Genomic DNA, 22678 nt, shown 5'->3' with positions numbered 1-22678 from the left:
TAAATCCAGGTGCTAAAAAGGACACTGATTTTTTTCTGTGTTTATGAAATGTCCACCTTTTTTTTATCTAGTTGACTGCAGTTGTTTTGGTTTGGTTTGGTTTTTTTTAAGGAGACAAGAAGCAAAAGAATTCTTTTTTTTCCAGTCAAAGACTGGACTCAAACCTGTAGGTATTCCAACTGCAATCAAATAAGGAGTAGGCTTTGAAATAAAAAAGAAAGGGGAAGTAATTATCAGAGAAACATATAAACACACCTTCAGTTTGTCAAGCCATAAATGTCACAAATAGTCAGGATTGGCTGAAAAAAACAAAAGTAGAAAGCTGGCAGTCTCTAAATAGGTGAGGGGTGGGTGTCAACTACAGGGGGCCAGGCTTTTTTTCAGTGGTGTGCACTAATAAGACAAGGAACAATGGAGACAAACTTGAACACAGAAGGTGAGGAGAAACTTCTTTGCAGTGAGGGTGACAGAGCCCTGGAGCAGGCTGCCCAGAGAGGTTGTGGAGTCTCCTTCTCTGGAGACGTTAAAACCCCACCTGGATGCATTCCTGTGCAGACTCCCCTGGGTGATCCTGCTCTGGCAGGGGGGTTGGACTGGATGATCTCTGGAGGTCCCTTCCAACCTCTAATGTTCTGTGATTCTGTGATATGGTTTCAAAAGCCAGCAACAGCAGAGTGAGATAGGAATTGATTCAAAGCTGCAGGATCATTGACTTTATTCTGAAGTCCTGGGGTAAAGTCCTGACTTCACTGGAGTCAACAGAACCTTTGCCATTTGGTAGTTTGGACAAATCACCCTTCACAAATTGTGGATAAAATTAAACATTAGGTGGCTGTTTTGAAGATGTAGGCTAACTGTTGTAGAGATGTGCCAGAAGTGCTGCATTTGGTCAAGGAACAGTTAACAGTTTGGGTTGGAAAGAGCCAGAGCCTGAGTGAATAGTACATTTGGGAGGATGAACCTTGTGAAGAGTGACTGAAGGAGCTGGGGATGGTTAGTGTGAAAAAGAGGAGGCTAAGGGGAGACCTCAGACAAGGGGGAAAATAGATATCTATGGAAAAGATCAATAATAACAATAATAACAGTAATAGTAACAATAATAGTAGTAATAATAATAATAATAGAATGCTGAAGATACTACTTTGCAATGCTTTAAGCTGAATTTCCCATACTTTCAGTTTTTCATTCCATTTGAAAGAATGGCAAACAAGTGGAGAATAAATCTTATGAAGAGCAACTGAGGGAGCTGGGGATGGTTAGTCTGAAACAGAGGAGGCTGAGGGGAGACCTCCTGGCTCTCTACAGTTTCCTGAAAGGAGGTTGTGGAGAGGTTGGTGCTGGTCTCTTCTCACAGGTGATTAGTGATAGAACAAGAGGGAACAGCCTCAAGCTGCAGCAGGGCAGGTTCAGACCGGACACGAGGAAGAATTTTCTCCCATCAAGAGTGGTCAGGCATTGGAATGTGCTGCCCAGGGAGGTGGTGGAGTCCCCAAGCCTGGCTGTGTTTCAAGGTGGTTTGGATGTGGTGCTTGGGGCTCTGAGCCTTCTAGAGTAGTGTCCTGGGTTGGACTTGGTGATCCTGAGGGGCTTTTCCCACCTGAATGTTTCTGTGATTCTGTGATTATTATTAGGGATTTTGGCAAATGGCTATCAATACATGAAGGATTGACCAGGCTGTGAAATAAAAGGAAACAATGAAAAGAATCTTCTCTGGATCTTCAGAAGCATTGATCTGTGCACCATTAAAGCTGTTCCCAGGTCCCTCTTGCAAGTGCACTCTAGGCACTTCGTACGTCCTTTAGCACACTGAATATTGTGTGTCCCGTTTGGGAACCTCCTAGCAGTTGTGGATGGTCTTTCTCTATCAAGATGTCTGTTCCTTGGGGTTTCTTCTGCACAGAAATGCCTTCTCTGGCCATTCTGAAGGATGTGCCTGCTCCACTCTTTCATTAAACTGCCACGTTATCGGGTAATTGTTTAAACATAATGCCACAGCACTATCAAAAGAAAAGGTGAACTAATGGCATTTGCAAATGTCAGGGATTATCTTAACACTTTTATTATAGTTTCTAAAAAGTAGGTTCAGGGCATTCCATGGCAATTATTTCCACAGAAATTGGTTATTTAAATAAATTGCTAATTATCTGGATGTGTCAGTATTGAAAATGCTGCTAATGAGTTATTTGATAAGTGTGTAGCTTATGGTGGCCACCTGCAGGTGGGAGAGAGGAAGAAAATTAAAGAGGAATTGCAGGCAGAAGGGATGCAGTGCAAATTAGTTGTGTCTCACCTGCAAATTTCCCTCTACTGCTTGCAAATGCAGGTAATACAGAGAGGGAAGTTACACAGCAAATGTCTTGAACAATTGTATTTTACGTGTTCTGGGGGTTTGATTCAATCCCCCAACTTGCTTCCTGCAGCATTGGGTTGTTCAGCTGCAATGCCTGCACTTTCCCAGACCTATTCCTTTCTGAAATGTTTGTTTGTTTGTTTTTTCACCCAGGACTGATATCTGCTGTTATTGACTTCTTTAGTCCTTAGCTGTATTAATCTAACAGTCAACAAGATAACAGTGCCAGCTGTCTTCTGAGAATGGATTGACAGAGGCAGGGAGTGTGATGTTGCTTAGATTTTGAGGGTTTGGGGTTTTTTAGCAGCACAGATTTTTGTCAGTAATTTATTAGTAAGAAATACTACTAATAATAATCAGCTAGTTTTTCCTTGCCATATTTAGGCTTTGTCATGTAAATCTCAAATTTGTAAAGAAGGACTGCAGCATAATATAATGCAATGCAAATTCACCATGAGAGTGGTGAGAGCCTGGAATGGGTTGTCCAGGGAGGTGGTTGAGGCCCCATCCCTGGAGGTGTTTAAGGCCAGGCTAGATGAGGCTCTGGCCAGCCTGCTGTAGTGTGAGGTGTCCCTGGGCATGGCAGGGGGGTTGGAACTGGATGATCCTTGTGGTCCCTTCCAACCCTGACTGATTCTATGAGTCTATGATTCTATGAAATTAAAAATTCTTTTTCCTTTACAATGCACAGAACAGGGAGAATTATGACTCAAACTCCTTTTTATTCCAGCTAGTAACCTTAAACATTAATATTTGCTTTTAGGTCATCTACTAATCAAAGATATGAGAGTTTACTTTCCTTTTAAACCTCTCTTTTTGTCGATAAAGAGTTTGATAAAGACCATTCAAATGGTTTCAAGATCCAGGCTGAGTATAATCAAGTTTGAGTTGTCTCACCTCAGTTCTGTTGGTTGTTTTTTTATAACAGGCCTGGATCATCTTTACCTAAAGGCCCTTGTAGAGGGCTTGCCCCTCAGAGCAAACAGAGATTTGCTGGTGCAGATTCATGTTAAAGACTTTACCATATTGGTGCGATATGGGGCAAGTGAGAATGTAGTCCAGCAGTTCACACTACTGAGGCTGGCTGCTTTAACCTTTGGAGGGTCGCTGGGATCAAGAATTGCTTCTCCTAGGAACTTCCAAAGCTGTTGGGTTACATAAAGCTTGGTGCCAGTCTTCTCCTTGAAGAAAACATTAAAGTTGGAATAAAATATGTGTCACCTCCCCTATGAAGAGAGACTGACAGCCCTGTTTAGTCTGGAGAAGAGAAGGCTGAGAGGGGATCTGATCAATGTCTATCAATAGCTGAGGGTTGGGTGTCAAGGGGAGGCAGCCAGGCTCTTTGGGTGGTGCACAGGAATAAACCAAGGAACAGTGGATACAAACTTGAACATAGAAGGTTTCTGCTCAACATGAGGAGAAACTTCTTTGCAGTGAGGGTGACAGAGCTCTGGAGCAGGCTGCCCAGAGAGGTTGTGGAGTCTCTTTCTCTGGAGACTTTCCAAACCCACCTGGATGCATTCCTGTGCAGACTCCCCTGGATGATCCTGCTCTGGCAGGGGGGTTGGACCTGATGATCTCTGGAGGTCCCTTCCAACTTCTAATGTTCTGTGATTCTCTGATTCTTCACGCACTGGTAGAGGGTTTTTTACTTCCTAAGGAAAAATGAAACCCCAAACAAATAAGTATGCATAATGCCTCTTATCAGTTTGTCATCACTTTGCTATCCTCAGAGGACAAGGGTTAGCTCTGCCTACCCATGCTGATCAGGATGAGGAATCTGACTGACATATCTTCTGCTTCTCCCTCATGTTTTAGTTTGACTATTGAATTTCTTTGACTGCAGTCCCTGATAATCAGGAAAAAAAAATCTGCTTTTCTATTAAAAAGAAAAAAGAAAAAGGAAAAGAAAAAGAAAAAGGAAAAGAAAAAGAAAAAGAAAAAGAAAAAGAAAAAGAAAAAGAAAAAGAAAAAGAAAAAGAAAAAGAAAAAGAAAAAGAAAAAGAAAAAGAAAAAGAAAAAGAAAAAGAAAAAGAAAAAGAAAAAGAGAAAGAAAAAGAAAAAGAAAAAAGAGAAAGAAAAAAGAAAAAAGAAAAAGAAAAAGAAAAAAGAAAAAGAAAAAGAAAAAGAGAAAGAAAAAAGAAAAAGAAAAAGAGAAAAGAAAAAAGAAAAAGAAAAAGAAAAAGAAAAAGAAAAAGAAAAAGAAAAAGAAAAAGAAAAAGAAAAAGAAAAAGAAAAAGAAAAAGAAAAAGAAAAAGAAAAAAGAAAAAGAAAAAAGAAAAAGAAAAAGAAAAAGAAAAAGAAAAAAGAAAAAGAAAAAGAAAAAGAAGAAAAAAGAAAAAGAAAAAGAAAAAAAAAGAAAAAAGAAAAAGAAAAAGAAAAAGAAAAAGAAAAAGAAAAAGAAAAAGAAAAAGAAAAAGAAAAAGAAAAAGAAAAAGAAAAAGAAAAAGAAAAAAAAAAGAAAAATAAAAAGAGAAAAAGAGAAAAAGAGAAAAAGAGAAAAAGAGAAAAAGAAAACCTCTTTGTTTTAAGGCAAGAAAAAGTTCAGGGACTTTTGCATCACAGAATTATTTCATTGTTTAAATCTTGATATAATAGGAAGTGTTTGTTAATGAGGGACTTGAAAGATTAATTTCCAACATAGAGTTGCATGTCATCTCCATCAGGTATTTTTCTGTCTGTCTTTTCATTTTCAAATCTCACTCCCCTGCTTGAGATGTGCATAAATGAACTTTCTTGGTTAAATCTAATTATTTTATAGCAAGGCAAAAATGGTAGCCACATCTAGCATCTTGTAGCAGCTGCAATGCTACAGCAGCTGCAAGACCAGAACAATACCAGCAGTTTCCCCAGCTACACAGAATCAGTCAGGGTTGGAAGGGACCTCAAGGATCATCCAGTTCCAAGCCCCCTGCCATGGGCAGGAACACCTCACACTACAGCAGGTTGCTCACAGCCACATCCAGCCTGGATGCAAAAACCTCCAGGGATGAGGCTTCCACCACCTCCCTGGACAACCCATTCCAGTGTCTCACCACCCTCATGGGGAAGAATTTCTTCACATCCAGTCTGAATCTCCCCGTTTCTAGTTTTGCTCCATTCCCCCCAGTCCTATCACTCCCTGACACCCTCAAAAGTCCCTCCCCAGCTTTCTTGTAGCCCCCTTCAGATACTGGAAGGCCACAAGAAGGTCTCCTCAGAGCCTTCTCTTCTCCAGACTGGACAGTCCCAACTCTCTCAGTCTGTCTCCATAGCAGAGCAGCTCCAGCCCTCTGCTCATCCTCATGGCCCTTCTCTGGACACCTTCCAGCACCTCCAGATCCTTCTTGTAACAGAGGCTCCAGAACTGGACACAGAGCTCCAGGTGTGGTCTCAGCAGAGTGGAGCAGAGGGGGAGAATCCCCTCCCTGGCCCTGCTGGCCACACTTCCCTTGCTGCAGCCCAGGCTCTGCTTGGCTCTCTGGGCTGCAAGTGTTCACTGCTGGCTCCTGTTGAGCTTCTCATTCCCCAGCACCCCAAGTGCTGCTCTCAAGCCAGATCTGCCCTAGAAAGTCCCTCCCCAGCTTTCTTGTAGCCCCCTTCAGATACTGGAAGGCCACAAGAAGGTCTCCTTGGAGCCTTCTCCTCTCCAGACTGAACCACCCCAACTCTCTCAGTCTCTCCTCATAGCAGAGCAGCTCCAGCCCTCTGCTCATCTTCGTGGCCCTTCTCTGGACACCTTCCAGCATGTCCATATCCCTCAGATGCTTACCTGGTGGGATTGCAAGTCCCAGCATGCTGAAGCATGTGGTAGGTGCTTATTTTGCAGCATGTGAGCTGTCTTCCAAATGCATGCTGGATATGGACCTCAGCCTCTTCACTACTGCAGAAAGCAGCCTTCAAATTCCCACTACTACTTACAGCTCTTTCAAAGTTTGGCACTCAGTCTCCTTTATTGCAGCCTTGCAAAAACTCCTCCACAAATCTCTATAAGGGCATCAATGACCTTCCTGTGGTACTCAGATGAAAATGCAAGAAAACAGAGAGTCTAGGTCAAATTCAATGCTTATTTGTTTTACTTTATTATTTGCCTGGCTCATTTCTTTTTTCTTTTTTCTTTTTTTTTTCCCTTTTTTCTTCTTTTTTTCCCTTTTTTTCCCTTTTTTTCCCCCTTTTTTTCTTGTTTGTTTTTTTTTTTTATTAATAACTTGGCATCACTATTTTTTATATCCTTTCTTATTTTTTGTCTTTAAACTGGAAGATAGCTTCACCATTTCATTAGGCAGTAGGATCTCTGCTGTAAGTAAATCAGATTTTCTTCCAAACCATCAGGTTTGATTACAGAAAGGTAAGGTTCTGGTCACAGGCTCACAGGATGTTAGGGGTTGGAAGGGACCTCTGGAGATCTTTGAGTCCAACCCCCCTGCCAGAGCAGGACCAGGGAATCCAGCACAGGAACACATCCAGACAGGGCTAGAAAAGCTGGGCAGCCTGTTCCAGTGCTCTGGGACCCTCACAATGAAGAAGTTCCTCCTCATGTAGAGGTGGAACCTGTGCTGTAGTTTCCATTCATTCCCCTTGTCCTATCCCAGGGCACAACTGAGCAGAGGTTGTCCCCTCCTTTGATCAAGAAATCTGAGAGACAATGGCTGCACCTTCTGAAATGTTTGTTCTGTAGACCAAAGAGAGAAATGCTGGGATGAGTATTTTACACCTCAGTCAAACCTCAGCTTGTCATTAGCACCGTTTATTTACTCTCATCAGAAGCACTCCTGAAATGTTTTTAAATTCGTTTGGGTGAATTACAGCTGAATTGAATACTTTGGTGATCATACCAATTTATCACTAATTTACTAATCATCAACTGTAAGTAATAACTCAAATTATGAATATCAAGTGCACCTAGTACTGGGAAGTACCTGCAAGCCATCACAGATTGCAATTCTCATTGCCATCTCTGCTAGGTTACACCAAATCGGATGCCTGATTTCTTTAGGCTGAATCAAGGCCTTTCTGATGGCCTGTTGTGATGAGACCTAAAAGAAGCTGTCACTTCTGCCTCTTCCTCTACTGACCATTGTATAGAGACAGTCATTTAGGAAAGAAGGTGGAGAAAGGAACATGGTGCCATGGACAGTGACATTGAGTGCACCCTCAGCAAGTTTGCTGATGACACCAAGCTGTGTGGTGCAGCAGACAGGCTGGAGGGAAGGGATCCATCCAGAGGGACCTGGACAGGCTGCAGAGGTGAGCACAAGCCAACCTCATGAGGTTCAACAAGACCAAGTGGAAGGTCCTGCAGCTGGGTCAGGGCAATCCCAAGCACAAATCCAGGCTGGGCAGGGACAAGCTGGAAAGCAGCCCTGAGGAGAGGGACTTGGGGATGCTGGGGAATGAGAAGCTCACCAGGAGCTGTCAATGTGCACTTGCAGCCCAGAGAGCCAAGCAGAGCCTGGGCTGCAGCAAGAGAAGTGTGGCCAGCAGGGCCAGGGAGGGGATTCTCCCCCTCTGCTCAGCTCTGCTGAGACCCTACCTGGAGTACTGTGTCCAGTTCCGGAGCCTCTATTACAAGAGGGATATGGACATGCTGGAAGGTGTCCAGAGAAGGGTCACCAGGATGAGCAGAGGGCTGGAGCTCCTCTGCTATGAAGACAGACTGAGAGTGTTGGGGTTGTTCAGTCTGGAGAAGAGAAGGCTCCGAGGTGACCTTCTTGTGGCCTTCCAGTATCTGAAGAGGGCTACAAGAAAGCTGGGGAGGGACTTTTGAAGATATCAGGGAGTGACAGGACTGGGGGGGATGGAATAAAGCTGGAAGTGGGGAGATTCAGGCTGGATGTTAGGAAGAAGTTCTTCCCCATGAGGGTGGTGAGAGCCTGGAATGGGTTGTCCAGGGAGGTGGTTGAGGCCCCATCCCTGGAGGTGTTTAAGGCCAGGCTGGATGAGGCTCTGGCCAGCCTGCTGTAGTGTGAGGTGTCCCTGGGCATGGCAGGGGGGTTGGAACTGGATGATCCTTGTGGTCCCTTCCAACCCTGACTGATTCTATGAATCTATTATGGAAATATTTTCTTGTGGAACTCCTTGATATGAGAAATCCTTAAGGTCAAAGACTAAAAACTGATTGCATGTAAGCTTCCAGAGTTCCACTGGGGTGAAAAGAATACAAACTATCATCCCTCAAGCAGATGTCAGTTTTTTACTCATGCAGCTGGAGTAGAAAATTCCCTCCCTGATTGCAGAGTCACCAATATCTATATTCTGTCACCTCTCTCTCACAGTGAGATTCTAGAGCTGCTGTGCCTGCTGCCCGAGAGCAATAGAGCAAGGCTGGTGCTTACCTGTAGCCTCCATATCAAATACTCAATACTGAAGAATATTGTGAGCTAGGGATTTTAATAAGGTTATTTTCAGTGGGTTTGGCTGTTTTGTGTGTATCTTGGCATGCATGCCCTCCAAAAGGCTTTATAAATAAATCTGTGAGAGGAGACAGCATCGTTCCATTGTTTTTGGCCTCAAGTGTTTCTCTAACACCGGATGATCAATTCTGTCTTGGATCATCAGTTCTGTCCTAATATTTCCTCTTTGGCCACTAGCAGTCATCCTCTTTCAGAGTATCATTCTGTTTCTTTGTCATAGTTGTAGGCTGATGCCTAGTGTGATGGTTTAAATCTGTCTTTTGGATTTTTTGTTGCAAAGTTCGAGCAGAGAAGGTGAAGGAGTGTAAATAAGTCACTATTGGGTGTAAGAAAGCAAAAGAATGATTGCTCTAAACACTTCCATTGGAGAGAGAGAAATGTTTAAGAACTATTACTCAAAACAAGGTTGGAGAGTTGGGGCAGTCTGAGTCTGAGTTCTCAGCTTGCTTGCTGGGCTGTCTGGCTGCTGCTTCTTCTTTTCTGGCTGAAGATAACACACTGACCTTGGTGAGCTAAGTTAACAGCCTCTCCTTAAGTCTCTGCCTTCTGCTAGGGGGGTCTGGGGAGATTCCTTCTGGATGGGGAGGGAGAGGCCCGTTGGGAAGGCCCCTTGGGGGAAGCAAAGGGAGCTTGGTTGTGCTTTTCTGTTGATTGTACATCTTTGTAAATGTTGTGAACAGTGCCTATTTGTAGAGATTCAGTGCATTGCATCATAGATTGTAGATGTGCTTGTAAATACAGCTTGCATTTGCTTCCAGACTGAGCTAGCCTGGTGATTGCCAGTGAGGGGGATTTCAGCTCTCACACTGTTACACCTAGGAAATTTCCAGAGACCTTGAGTAGAAAGTACTAGAATGTAAATAGAATTACCATTGGCTATAACAGGAAAATAATGATAAGGTCTCAATAATGCCATTGGCTTGCTAACAGGGATAAAAGTTAGTTGCATAAACTGTGCTCTCTCTTTGCACTTCTTCACTCTGGCTGATTCTAGCTGGTGCTTCTGCTTGGCTTTGCTGACCTTGTGCTGTGTTCCTTGTTGTAGCTAAGTACTAGTGGGGCTATACTAAGTGCTTTTGCTCTCTGTCTCTTGTCCAGAGGAGAGGGAGCTACTTGTTCCCTGCTGGCTTCATCTGGTGGGGTCATAGTGGGGTATATAAATTGTAACTGTATGTAACTATAGGTATTTCCTACACATTCCTTGCATTTCACATTTCTAGATTCTAGTTTGCTTGTCAATAGAGCTTCATTTGCTTCCAAAACCTTCTGAGCTAGTCTGGTGATTTATTTTGGGGGTAATTCACCAGATTTATGTGTGTGGGGGGGTAACTCCTAAACCCACCACATTTAGTTGCCACCCAACGTGGGGCTCGAACCTGTGACCCTGTGATAATCCAATTCATACAAAGGCAAATAGTCATTAGTGGTCCTGTGAAAAGTTCCTGTTCAGCTCCAGCTCCTTTCTGTCATCTCTCCTGTTGTGACCAGAGATCCTTTAAGGCCATTTTGGTGAGATTGCCGATAGTTATGGATCAGACTCTAATTCTGACCAAAACACACTGATAGTGCATCTTGGGTTAGCATCTTTGCCAGCATATGCCAACTGAAGGTTATATACTGAAAATACTAGATGTCTATGTAGTCTCTGTTAAACTAGCAAAAAAAATATCTGTGTAAATCCTGTGAGCAGTCCTGATCCCTAACGTGGGCATGGAAGAACATCCAACATGTCCTGATGGCAGGTGCCAGAGGCTGTCTGATCAGACAGTGAGTGTTCTGGTTTTCACTCAGGTGCAGAGATCAGCTATTGCAGGAGGAGCAGGTGTTGTACTAAGCATATAATGAATAAGTGTCAATCCTGAGGCAGCAGAAGTTGTCATGGCCCCAGAAGATAATTTTGTGCTGAATCCAAAGAGGGTGTCAATAGAGGCTGCTTAGCTGAGCTTTTGGGTGTGAATGTGTTTAATACTGATAGGCCAAGGTCTCCTGTGAATTCTGCTTTGTCAGTCAGGGTTACAGTGAGGGGCAGTGGTAGGTCACAAAAGGCAACATGAGCTGAAGGCAGAGTACTTTTAATGGTTAAAACAACCCAAATTTCAGTTTTCTGTACTGGAAAATCACCTTGAAAAAAACAGGTCCTAGGCAAAGAGGCAGTGCAGCTGTCCTGCTTAAAGCAAGGCATGACAGGTTTTGTGACCTGTACAGAGTGTGGGATCATTCTCCTCATTGACCCCTGCAGCTAGACTGGGGAGGCCTTGGCTAATGCAGACTAAAGTAGAGACTCTTTCTAGAGAGCAGAATCCTGAGCTGACAATAGCTCCTTCCTGGAGACCAGTAAAACTTTGTCAGGCAGGAAGGACTGATGATTTTGTTTCTATTTTCCCTTTTAATTTTTTGCTCATGCAGAAGGCCAGAGCTTGAAAGTCTCCAGAGAAGGAGACCCCACAACCTCTCTGGGCAGCCTGTTCCAGTGCTCTGGGACCCTTACAGTAAAGAAGGAGGAACCTCCCATGCTGTAGTTTATATCCATTGTCCCTTGTCCTATCACAGGGTACAAGTGAGCAGAGCCTGTCCCCTCCTGCTTGACCCCCAGCCCTCAGGTATTTATAAACATTTATTAAATCCCCTCTCAGTTTTCTCCTCTCCAGATTAAACAGCCCCAGGGCTCTCAGCCTCTCCTCACCAGGCAGTGCTCCAGTCCCTTCAGCATCCTTGTAGCCCTCCCTTGGACTCTCTCCAGCAGATCCCTGTCCCTCTTGAACTGGGGAGCCCTGAACTGGATGCAATATTCCAGGTGAGGTCTTACTAGGGCAGAGTAGAGGGGGAGGAGAACCTCCCTGGATCTGCTGGACATTCTTCTTAATGCACCCCAGGATCCCATTGGCCTTCTTGTTATCCAGAGAAATCTGACCTAGCCTGAAAAAATAGGAAACAGAAAGTGTCAGCTGCCTGTGCCATCCATCGTTCATTGAGCAGCATCTGTAGGCATATTTTAAATACTTACATACCATCAATAGGATCCAGCCAAAGCAGAGGCGTTGCAGATACAGTTGTTGTAGTTTAGAGCCAACAGAAGCTCCCTTCCCCCTCCCCAAAGGAGTAAAAGAAAAAGGCTCCACACAGGATTGGAAAGAATTGGAAATTTAAATGGAAGTTCTGATCACAACTATATGCAACGGTACAGAAACGCACAAAAGGCACAAACCCATATTCAGCCTCGACCCAGTTGTCCATCCTGGGCTTACCAAGACCTCACTAGGCCAAAATCATTCAAAACCTCCCCCCCAAACAGGCCTCAATGCCCCCCCAATACCTCCCTACCCAGGCCCCAATGAACCAGTAAAAGTTAGCCAGGCTGCTCACAGCCCAAAGCCTCAACTCCCATGAAATATCAAAACAAGGAGTAGCAGTTCATGATGGGAGCAGGAGGGAAAAAGGCAAGAAACTTACTATGCAGCCAATTTAATGTAGGGAAGGGGGATGCAGGCTGGTGGAATGAAATAACAAAAGATTACACTTTTCCAGTGTCCACCTCCTGGGCTATCCTGTCCCTGGAGGGCTGTACTCTGTGTTTAAGACATCCCAGTTTTTAAACCCATAACAACCCATTGTATGAGGATGCTTAGGGGACTTGGGCATCTCCCCTATGAAGAGAGACTGAGAGCCCTGGGGCTGTTTAGTGTGCTGGTTTGAGGCCAGCCAGAACATCTCTTGCCCCGAAAGGGACAAAAGAATGACACACGCAAACGGATTGGAGAGTGATGGAAAAAGTTAAAATGGAAAAACGAATTGGTGAAGCTACAGAAAACTACAAACTACAAAGCATAGTGGAAAAGAACATCCTAAAGCATACAGAATCCCCTCACAGGATTCCCAAAAGCTTCCCAGTCCTCCCTTCCTCCCACCTGAGGGTCTACCCAACCCCTCAGGGCTCTTCCTTCCCCCCCCCTCCTACTGCTAGGCAAGTCTCAGGCTGGCCAGGTCTGAGACTGCCTCCCCCTCCATTCTCCTCCTGGCATTAGGCCTAGTCAGGCCTAAGAGGCCTTGAGGATACTCCCCCCGCATTACCCGATAAGAGAGGACATCTCCCAGGGGAGCAGAGGGAAGAAAGAGGAAGAGAATGACTCTGCAGATGGCCTTATAGGGCGCAGGATTTATGGGTAGAAATACGCCATTTCCTGTGTCCACCCCTCTGGGTGGGCACCCAGGACACCAGAGGTGTATCTCATGTAGCAGTGGCAGGGGGCATCCAGCCTAAACTGCCACATTTAGTCTGGAGAGGAGAAGACTGAGAGGGATCTGATCAATGTTTATCAATATCTGAGGGGTGGGTGTCAAGTGGAGGGGGCCAGGCTCTTTTGGGTGGTTCACAGTGATAAGCCAAGGAGCAATGGGTTCAAAATTGAACATAGAAGATTTCAGCTCAACATAAGGAGAAACTTCTTTATAGTGAGGGTAACAGAGCCCTGGAGCAGGCTGCCCAGAGATGTTGTGGGGGGTCCTTCTCTGGAGCCTTTCCAAACCCACCTGGATGCATTCCTGTGCAGACTGCCCTGGGTGATCCTGCCCTGGCAGGCAGGTTGGACCTGAAGATCTCCTGAGGTCCCTTCCAACCTCTGATATACTGTGAGACTGTGATTGTACTGAGATTTTAATCATAGCTCCTCCAAATGTAGCAAGGAGTTGTCTGTCTCAGCCTTTATGTGCCATTTGAAGCTGCCAGCTCCACTCTTGGAGATACAACCATGACTGAATATACTTTCCTTATTTGGAGCTTTGGACCATTGTGCTAATAGTTAAAAGCAGCTTACTTAAAGGATTATCCAAATCTACAAACATCCAAAGGGAAAACATATTAAATAATATATGAAATGTCAAGTGCAGTGAAATGGTGCTTTTAAACAATTTTTAGTCAGACATAAATAAATGAGATATTGCCTTGTACTGGGACAACATCTGCCATAAAAAAATCAACCTGATTCTTTATGTATAGAAACACAGATCTTTGTCTACCCTGTACTGCATGGTAAAGGATTGCCTCCTGCCTCAGACATTGTTAGTCTTTGTTTTGAGCAGCAGCTAAAAGGTTCAAGCCAGCTTTGCAATGTTCATCCAACACATTTTTGCCATAGTTGTTTTTTTCAGCCAAGTACTGATGGTGGTTGAAGCACTATTGGTGTCAGCTTGCGAATCAGAGAATCATACAATTGTCAGGGTTGGAAGGGACCTCAAGGAGCATCCAGGAAATACTTTCTCTGAACTTTATAGATATCTAGAGCTGGTTTCTTTCTTTGCTGTATTGCCATTGGCTCTGCTTCCATTTTTTTATACTGGACTCCTGAAACAAGTGGTTATTAAGCAGTACAAGGTATGCTTCAGGTTTACTGAATAATCTGCGTAGCTAGAATCACAGAATTGTCAGGGTTGGAAGGGACCTCAAGGATCATCCAGTCCCAACCCCCCTGCCGTGGGCTGGGACACCTCACACTACAGCAGGTTGCTCACAGCCACATCCAGCCTGGCTGCAAAAACCTCCAGGGATGAGGCTTCCACCACCTCCTTGGGCAACCTGTGCCAGTGTCTCACCACCCTCACGGGGAAGAACTTCTTCCTAACATCCAATCTGAATATCCCCACATGTAGTTTTGCTCCATTCCCCCCAGTCCTGTCACACCATGACACCCTAAGAAGTCCCTCCCCAGCTTACTTGTAGCCCCCTTCAGATACTGGAAGGCCACAAGAAGGTCTCCTCAGAGCCTTCTCTTCTCCAAAGTGAACAACCCCAACTCTCTCAGGCTGTCTCCATAGCAGAGCAGCTCCAGCCCTCTGCTCATCCTCATGGCCCTTCACTGGACACATTCCAGCACCTCCAGATCCTTCCTGTAATAGGGGCTCCAGAACTGGACAAATGAGTATAAGCTCTGAATTTGAACTCTGCACTTCAGAATGAGGTGTTAGAGGTGGATACTCCTCCCATGAGGGCTGTGCAGGCCCTGTGTAGTGGGTTGAAATTTCCCCCCAAACATAAAATTGCCAGTCCAGCTCAGGCACAATGAAGCTCTATTTACAAGCAAAACTACTATCTAAAATATGAAATGCAATGAATATGTACACAATATGCAATATTTACATATATGTACAATTTATAAACAACACAAGAACCTCCCTGGACAAAACCAGAGAGCTATTAATAGCTTCCCCCTCCCTGCTTCCTTCCCTGCTGTACAAGGTAAAGGAGAAGAGCAGAGAGTTGCTGTTAGTGCTTAACCACAACAAAGAACTCAGTCAAGGGCAGCAAAGCCAGCAGAAGCCAGAAGCTAGTATCTGCTAGAGCAAAGGAAGCTGAAAAGAGAGAGAGTCAGTGTACAAAACTAACTCTATGTTAGATATCTATCCAATGGGGTTATTTAGACATCATCATTATTTTCCCTTCTGCACCCAATTGTGATTTGCTTACATTCTACTGTTTTTTGCTCAAGATCTGTGGACAATTTTCTAGGCACAGCCTGAAACTCTCCGGCCCTGCCACTGCTAACCAGGTGTTGCTGACAATTCTATGATTCTCTGATTCTATATTTAATTCCTGCCAGACATGGAAGGAAGTCTTGATGACACCAGGCAATTGGCTGGAAATCAGCCCCTTACCTGCTCTGCTGGGCTTGCCAGGGCACCATTGCAGCCTGTATGCTAGAATGGCTGATGAGGAGCCAAGTGGTTGTGGTGGGGTGGTGGTGATGTTCTGTTGTTACATTCTGGTGGACACTCATCCTCTTCATCTGTAGTTCCATCCCAGACAATAGCAGCTGTGGATGCTGTAGGTATCGGCGTTGTGTCACTCCATGGGATGACTGGAGTGGTTTCATTCCACAATTGGCATTGGCATAAAAATTTGACTCAGTGTGACCATCCTTTCTGCACAGCTATGGTGACTGCTGAGATGAGTCATTTGTTTGCTGTATTTCAGGAAAGGAAAAAAAAAAAAAATCCAACTCAGAAGCTTGGTTTGGTTTGGTTTTTAATACACATCAAAGTGTGGAAGCTGAAGCAGAAGACCACTTCTGTTTTACAGACTTACAGCTTCTTTGCATTTATTAGTACCATTTCCTAATTTTTTTTTTTCAGTTCATATTAGAGCACTTAAAACTCTTCTTTTTCCAGGGAGAGACAAAAGTTCTACCTTTCACAGAATGAAAGAAAACATCTGCTTGGAAGAGCCCTCCAAGGTCATCCAGTCCAAACCTCCACCCTTCAGCAAAGGAAGCTGAAAAGAGAGAGAGTCAGTGTACAAAACTAACTCTATGTTAGATATCTGTCCAATGGGGTTATTTAGACATTATAGAGTCATAGAATCAGTCAGGGTTGGAAGGGACCACAAGGATCATCCAGTTCCAACCCCCCTGCCATGGGCAGGGACACCTCCCACTACAGCAGGCTGGCCAGAGCCTCATCCAGCCTGGCCTTAAACACCTCCAGGGATGGGGCCTCAACCACCTCCCTGCACAACCCATTCCAGGCTCTCACCACTCTCATGGGGAAGAACTTCTTCCTCACGTCCCTTTTGCACCCAGTTGTGATTTGCTACATTCTACTGTTTTTTGCTCAAGATCTGTGGACAATTTTCTTGGCACAGCCTGAAACTCCCCGGCCCTGCCACTGCTCACCAGGCATTGTGTTTTCCGGCAGGAAACGCCATCCGGCCCATCGCCCTGCGGGCAGTCTCTGCCATCGCCCGTGCCCTCCCCGGCTTCCCCATCTTGGCAACTGGAGGCATCGACTCTGCTGAGAGTGGGCTCCAGTTTCTCCACAGTGGGGCTTCTGTTCTGCAGGTACCTTTTTTTCTTTCTTTAAAATTTGATATGGTTTTAAGACTGTCTTTTGGATTTTTCTTCACAAAGTTCAAGCAAAGTGAAAGGATGTAAATAAGTCACTGTTGGGTGTGAGAAAGCAAAATAATGATTGCTCTAAACACTTCCATTGGAGAGAGAGAACTGTTTAAGAACTGGTACTCAAAACAAGGTTGGGGAGTTGGGCAGTTCTCAGCTTGCTTGCTGGGCTTCTGTCTGGCTTTTTCTTTTCTGGCTGAAGATAACACACTGACCTTGACAAGCTAAGTCTAACAGCCTCTCTGCTTCTTGACTCTCTACCTTCTGCCAGGGGGAGTCTGGGGTGATTCCTTCTGGCTTCGGGGGGAAGACCCCTTGGGTAAGGCCCCTTGGGGGAATCAAAGGGAGCTTGGTTGTGCTTTTCTGTTGATTGTACCTATCTGTAAATGTTGTGACTGGTGTCTATTTGTACAGATTCAGTGCATTGCATCAGAGATTATAGTTTTCCTTGTAAATCCAGCTTGCATTTGCTTCCAGACTGAGCTAGTCTGGTTAGTGTCGGTGTGGGATGGGGATTTCAGCTCTCACTCTGTTACAAAATGTTAGCAATCTGTAGGAGGAGTGCTACCTTTAGGCAGCTTTTGAGAAGGCTATGTTTAGTCTTTGGCTTAGAAAAGAATGTCAGCATTCTGTCAGTGAAAGAGAGACTAGGCAGGCTTTGGTTGGACGTGTTAAAAAGCTTGTTTGCCTATTGTGTGCTTCGCTTCAACGCACGTCAGTAATTAATAGCCAATTAGGATATGCCAGCTCTGCTTAAAGAGAAGTCTGTAACTTGTCTGTGCAACGTAACAAACGTCTTCACTTGGAAATGTCTTCACTTGGAAGCATCTTGGCCTCACACAGCCTGTGTAGATGGTGCTCGCCTTGTCAGTAACATTCAAGTAACTGTCATTAAAATGATAATGAATCCTCCTTTAACAGGGTAAGATGGGGGGGGGGGGGGTGTTGGGGGGGGTTATACCATTGAACAGAATTGTCCTGGTTTTAGCTTTGTGTTTCTTGCTAAGAGACATTCAGATAGAGGGGAGGAGGAGCTGCTGGGAGAAGATCTTGGGTGCCGCAATACCAGTCTGGGATATTATCACTTTTATTTCCCTCTGACCTATAGGATTTAAACTTTAAACATCTCTCCCTTGTCATGCAAACAAGGTTGATGCAGAGTTAAACTTGAGCTGTCTGATCTTCCTTTATTCTTGGGTTTTGCCTTCAGCAGAGAGCCTTTTCAAGGGGAGAGGGATTTCAAAGAGCACTAGTTTGGTCCCACTGGGAGCCAGTTTAAAGTCACTCTTGTTTATCCAGCCATTTCTGTCCCTTAAGCATGTTTCTTGAAACAGGAGATGCAGATACCTCCTGCATATGTTGCTGGCATTGCAGTATTTGAGTGAGGTACACACAGTAGTTGAGGCTGTTTGCCTTGCCTGATGAGTTGTTTTGGGGTCCTGGCCCTGCTGGTAAGAAGGTTTTGGAAGTGCTGGAGCGTGTCCAAAGAAGGGCCATGAGGATGAGCACAGGGCTGGAGCTCTTCTCCTATGAAGACAGACTGAAAGAATTGGGGTTGTGCAGTCTGGAGAAGGGAAGGCTCCCAGGAGACCTTCTTGTGGCCTTCCAGTATCTGAAGGGGGCTCCAAGAAAGCTGGGGAGGGACTTTTGAGGGTGTGAGGAAGTGATAGGACTGGGGGGAATGGAGCAAAACTAGAAATGGATAGATTCATCTTGGATGTCAGGAAGAAGTTCTTCCCCTTGAGGGTGGTGAGACACTGGCACAGGTTGCCCAGGGAGGTGGTGGAAGCCTCATCCCTGGAGGTTTTTGCAGCCAGGCTGGATGTGGCTGTGAGCAACCTGCTGTAGTGTGAGGTGTCCCTGCCCATGGCAGGGGATTGGAACTGGATGATCCTTGAGGTCCCTTCCAACCCTGACAATTCTATGATTCTCTGATTCTATATTTAATTCCTGCCAGACATGGAAGGAAGTCTTGATGACACCAGGCAATTGGCTGGAAATCAGCCCCTTACCTGCTCTGCTGGGCTTGCCAGGGCACCATTGCAGCCTGTATGCTAGAATGGCTGATGAGGAGCCAAGTGGTTGTGGTGGGGGGGTAGTGATGTTCTGTTGTTACATTCTGGTGGACACTCATCCTCTTCATCTGTAGTTCCATCCCAGACAATAGCAGCTGTGGATGCTGTGGGTATCGGCGTTGTGTCACTCCATGGGATGACTGGAGTGGTTTCATTCCACAATTGGCATTGGCATAAAAATTTGACTCAGTGTGACCATCCTTTCTGCACAGCTATGGTGACTGCTGAGATGAGTCAGTTGTTTGCTGTATTTCAGGAAAGGAAAAGAAAAATCCAACTCAGAAGCTTGGTTTGGTTTGGTTTTTAATACACATCAAAGTGTGGAAGCTGAAGCAGAAGACCACTTCTGTTTTACAGACTTACAGCTTCTTTGCATTTATTGGTACCAATTCCTATTTTTTTTTCCAGTTCATATTAGAGCACTTAAAACTCTTCTTTTTCCAGGGAGAGACAAAAGTTCTACCTTTCACAGAATGACAGAAAACATCTGCCTGGAAGAGCCCTCCAAGGTCATCCAGTCCAACCCTCCACCCAGCACTGCAGGGTCAGCACCAAACCATGTCCCTAAGCACCAGCTCCACAGGCTGCTGGAACACCTCCAGGGATGGGGACTCCAGCACTGCCCTGGGCAGACCATTCCCATGTCTGAGAACCCTCTATGGGGAGACATATTTCCTAGCATTCACCCTGAACCTCCTCTGCTGCAGCTTGGAACCATTTCCTCTGCTCCTGTCTCTTGCCACCAAGGAGCAGAGGCTGTCCCCTCCTCACTCCAACCTCCCTTCAGGGAGCTGGAGAGAGCAATGAGGTCTCCCTCAGCCTCCTCTCCTCCAGCCTGAACACCCCCAGCTCCCTCAGCCCCTCCTCTAGCCCAGGTGCTCCAGGCCCTTCTCCAGCCTCATTGCCCTTCTCTGGACACACTCCAGCCCCTCAATGTCCTTCCTGCAGTGAGGGGCCCAGAGCTGAACACAGCACTGGAGGTGTGGCCTGCCCAGTGCTGAGCACAGGGGGATGGTCACCTCCTGTCCCTGCTGGCCAGTGTTTCTAATACAATACTGCACCTTGTGTGATCATCCTTCACACTTCCTAACCCATGTGGATGTCTTAAGGCTGCTCCATGTGCTGGAGGGAGCTCTGCGAGTGCTGCACCAAAGGAGCAGTGCTCTGAAAGCCTGTGAGTGGCTGCTGCCAGGGCTGTGACTGCCCTGTTACACTGAGCAGCTAAGGAAGCAGGTCCCTTCCTTAGCAGTGTTTTAAAGGGATAGGGGATGGCAGTTCAACCAGCATTAAAGGCAGTCTGGTACCACAGGTTGTATTGATCCATCCATGGAGTGCAGCTTGGAAGAGCAGCACTTGTGTGGCCATGGAGCTTCCCTTGGATTTGCCTAAGCAAGAGTCCTGTGTTTTCCCAGCCATGACAGGATGATGTTCATGGGCTGAGAGAATACAAAGGCCTTGTGTGAGTTGATTTAACTCCAGCTTGGTGTATCTATTAGAGAAGAGGTTTATGAATAATGAATGTACCTCCATTAAAGGCAAGATCAGCTTTTCCCCTGCACCTCTTTCACCTACAATCAGTTTTCTGCATTTTTATTTTTCCAATTGCTTGGTCTTTTAAAAAAAAAATGGGGATTTATTGTACATTTATGAAATCATCATACACAGGAATGCAAGCCAGGAGTCAGGTGGTAAGCTGTGTTTTGTTATTTGCTATAACCACCTCAAGTGGTATGAAGCAGGTATCTTATGAAATGGTGTCCTGTCTCCTCCTTTAAAAGATGAAGGGCAACATCTTCCCCATGAGGGTGGTGAGACACTGGCACAGGTTGCCCAGGGAGGTGGTGGAAGCCTCATCCCTGGAGGTTTTTGCAGCCAGGCTGGATGTGGCTGTGAGCAACCTGCTGTAGTGTGAGGTGTCCCTGCCCATGGCAGGGGATTGGAACTGGGTGATCCTGGAGGTCCCTTCCAACCCTGGCAATTTTGTGATTCTATGATTCATGCCTTTTCTGGCAAAAAGTTTATGCAGAACCAAGCTTTGCAGCAGGTATCAAAAGTGAACTGGATCATTGCAGTCAGTAGCAGCTGGGGTTAGAATTTTTACACAGCAATTTGACAGCGCATTCTTCCACTCTATGGCAGAAACAGCTGCAAAAAGACACCACTGCTTTATTATTATTATTATTATTATTATTATTATTATTATTATTATTATTATTATTATTATTATTACTATTACTATTACTATTACTATTATTATTATTCCTGCATTAAAAATGCTGGAATATCTTAACCATTCTTCAGCTGATTCCTTAGCACTATACTTTGTTTTCTGTTATACCCAAATCCACCAATCCCTTGTCATTACAGGAATGAAATGTAAGAAAAATAAATACATAGCATCTTTATTAATGGAGATAGTCCTGCACTCACTGCATACCAAAAGAAATGTCTGCCTGCATCTTTCTGAGGAACAATCCATTGCTATAAGCTTTTTTTTAAACATCCCCCTTCCCCCCAGTTTATCAAAATAAGTTGTGTGTTGAAAGTTTTCTTTGCCTCTTTTGCATCCTGTGTGTGATCTGCCCTGTGCCATGTTGCTGGTTGGTATAGATTTTCACAGAGCTTTGTCAGAGCCATGCATTTATTTTTATTTTTTTTAATTCTTTTTCAAAGTCCTCTGGCTGTAGGAAATTAAAAATGGAGACAATTATAGAAAATTTCAAGGGAAAGAGAAAAATGCATTATGGAAAAAGCAATAAAAGCCTAAAAATATGAAAGTAAAAATCACTTCGGAGTAGGCTGTGTGACTGAATTGTAGATCAATATCGTGTAGTTAATGCATTAGCAGTAGAGCATTAATTTGCAATTACCGTAGGTGATCTGATCCTCTGTGTTCTGTCCATTGACTTAAATGACCTTTTGCTGAAAGACATTCTGTAGTCATTATTTCTAGCAGATGGAGGAAAAAAAAAAAAAAGAAAAAAGAAAAAAAAAAGAAAAAAGGGTGGGACAAAAGGGTCCCTACTGAAGTAGACTTGTTCCACGGTAGAGTCTCTTCACTTTCTATTCTGGGAAGAGATACACAAGCTCACAGGATGTCAGGGGTTGGAAGGGACACAAAGAGATCATCCAGTCCAACGCCCCTGCCAGAGCAGGACCAGAGAATCCAGCACAGGTCACACAGGAACACAGCCAGACAGGGCTGCAAAGGCTCCAGAGAAGGAGACTCCACAACCTCTCTGGGCAGCCTGTTCCAGTGCTCTGGGACCCTCACAGTGAAGAAGTTCCTCCTCATGTTGAGGTGGAACCTCCTGTGCTGCAGCTTACATCCATTGCTCCTTGTCCTATCACAAGGTGCAACTGAGCAGAGCCTGTCCCCTCCCTCCTGAGCCCCAGCCCTCAGATATTTATAAACATTTATTCAATTCCCTCTCAGTCTTCTCCTCTACAGACTAAACAGCCCCAGGTCCCTCAGCCTCTCCTCATCAGGCAGTGCTCCAGTCCCTTCAGCATCCTTGTAGCCCTCCAACAGACCCTCTCCAGCAGATCCCTGTCCTGCCTAAACTGGGGAGACCAAAACTGAATGCAGTACTCAAGATGAGGTCTCAGCAGGGCAGAGTAGAGGGGGAGGAGAACCTCCCTGGATCTCAAGTGTTGGTCATTAGCATGTGAAGTAGATGGGTTCCTTTTCAAACGTATCTCACAGAAGTGTAGAAATTTATTTTCATGCAAAGTGATGAAGTCATAAATGTGCCCTGTTGCTCCACCATGGATGTCTGTAAGGCTTTCTATGTGGCTGTGGTTTAAGATCTACCTATGTAATGCTGCTTCCCAGCTTTGCCCAAGGCCCTGTTTAAGAGAATGATTAAAAAAAGAGCAGATTTAGATTGGATGTTAGGAACAAGTTCTTCACTATGGGGGTAGTGGAACACTGGGACAGGTTGCTCTCCTTCCCTGGAGACATTCCAGGTGAGGCTC

The 22678-nt window shown here is 45.0% G+C and overlaps 1 protein-coding gene across 1 annotated transcript in view; it reads left to right on the top strand.

The window, feature by feature from the left end:
- Window positions 1–22678, top strand: part of DPYD (dihydropyrimidine dehydrogenase) — a 605351-nt gene that overhangs the window by 468381 nt on the left and 114292 nt on the right. The window contains exon 19 of the mRNA XM_054384577.1: window positions 16426–16568. Coding sequence (XP_054240552.1) covers window positions 16426–16568 — 143 coding nt within the window. The remainder of the gene's footprint in view (window positions 1–16425; window positions 16569–22678) is intronic.

Source organism: Indicator indicator, chromosome 10 (assembly GCF_027791375.1).
Source record: "Indicator indicator isolate 239-I01 chromosome 10, UM_Iind_1.1, whole genome shotgun sequence".
NCBI classification, from domain to species: Eukaryota; Metazoa; Chordata; class Aves; order Piciformes; family Indicatoridae; genus Indicator; species Indicator indicator.
Note: the sequence above shows the minus strand (reverse complement) of the source record. Positions and strands in the feature narration are given on the sequence as shown.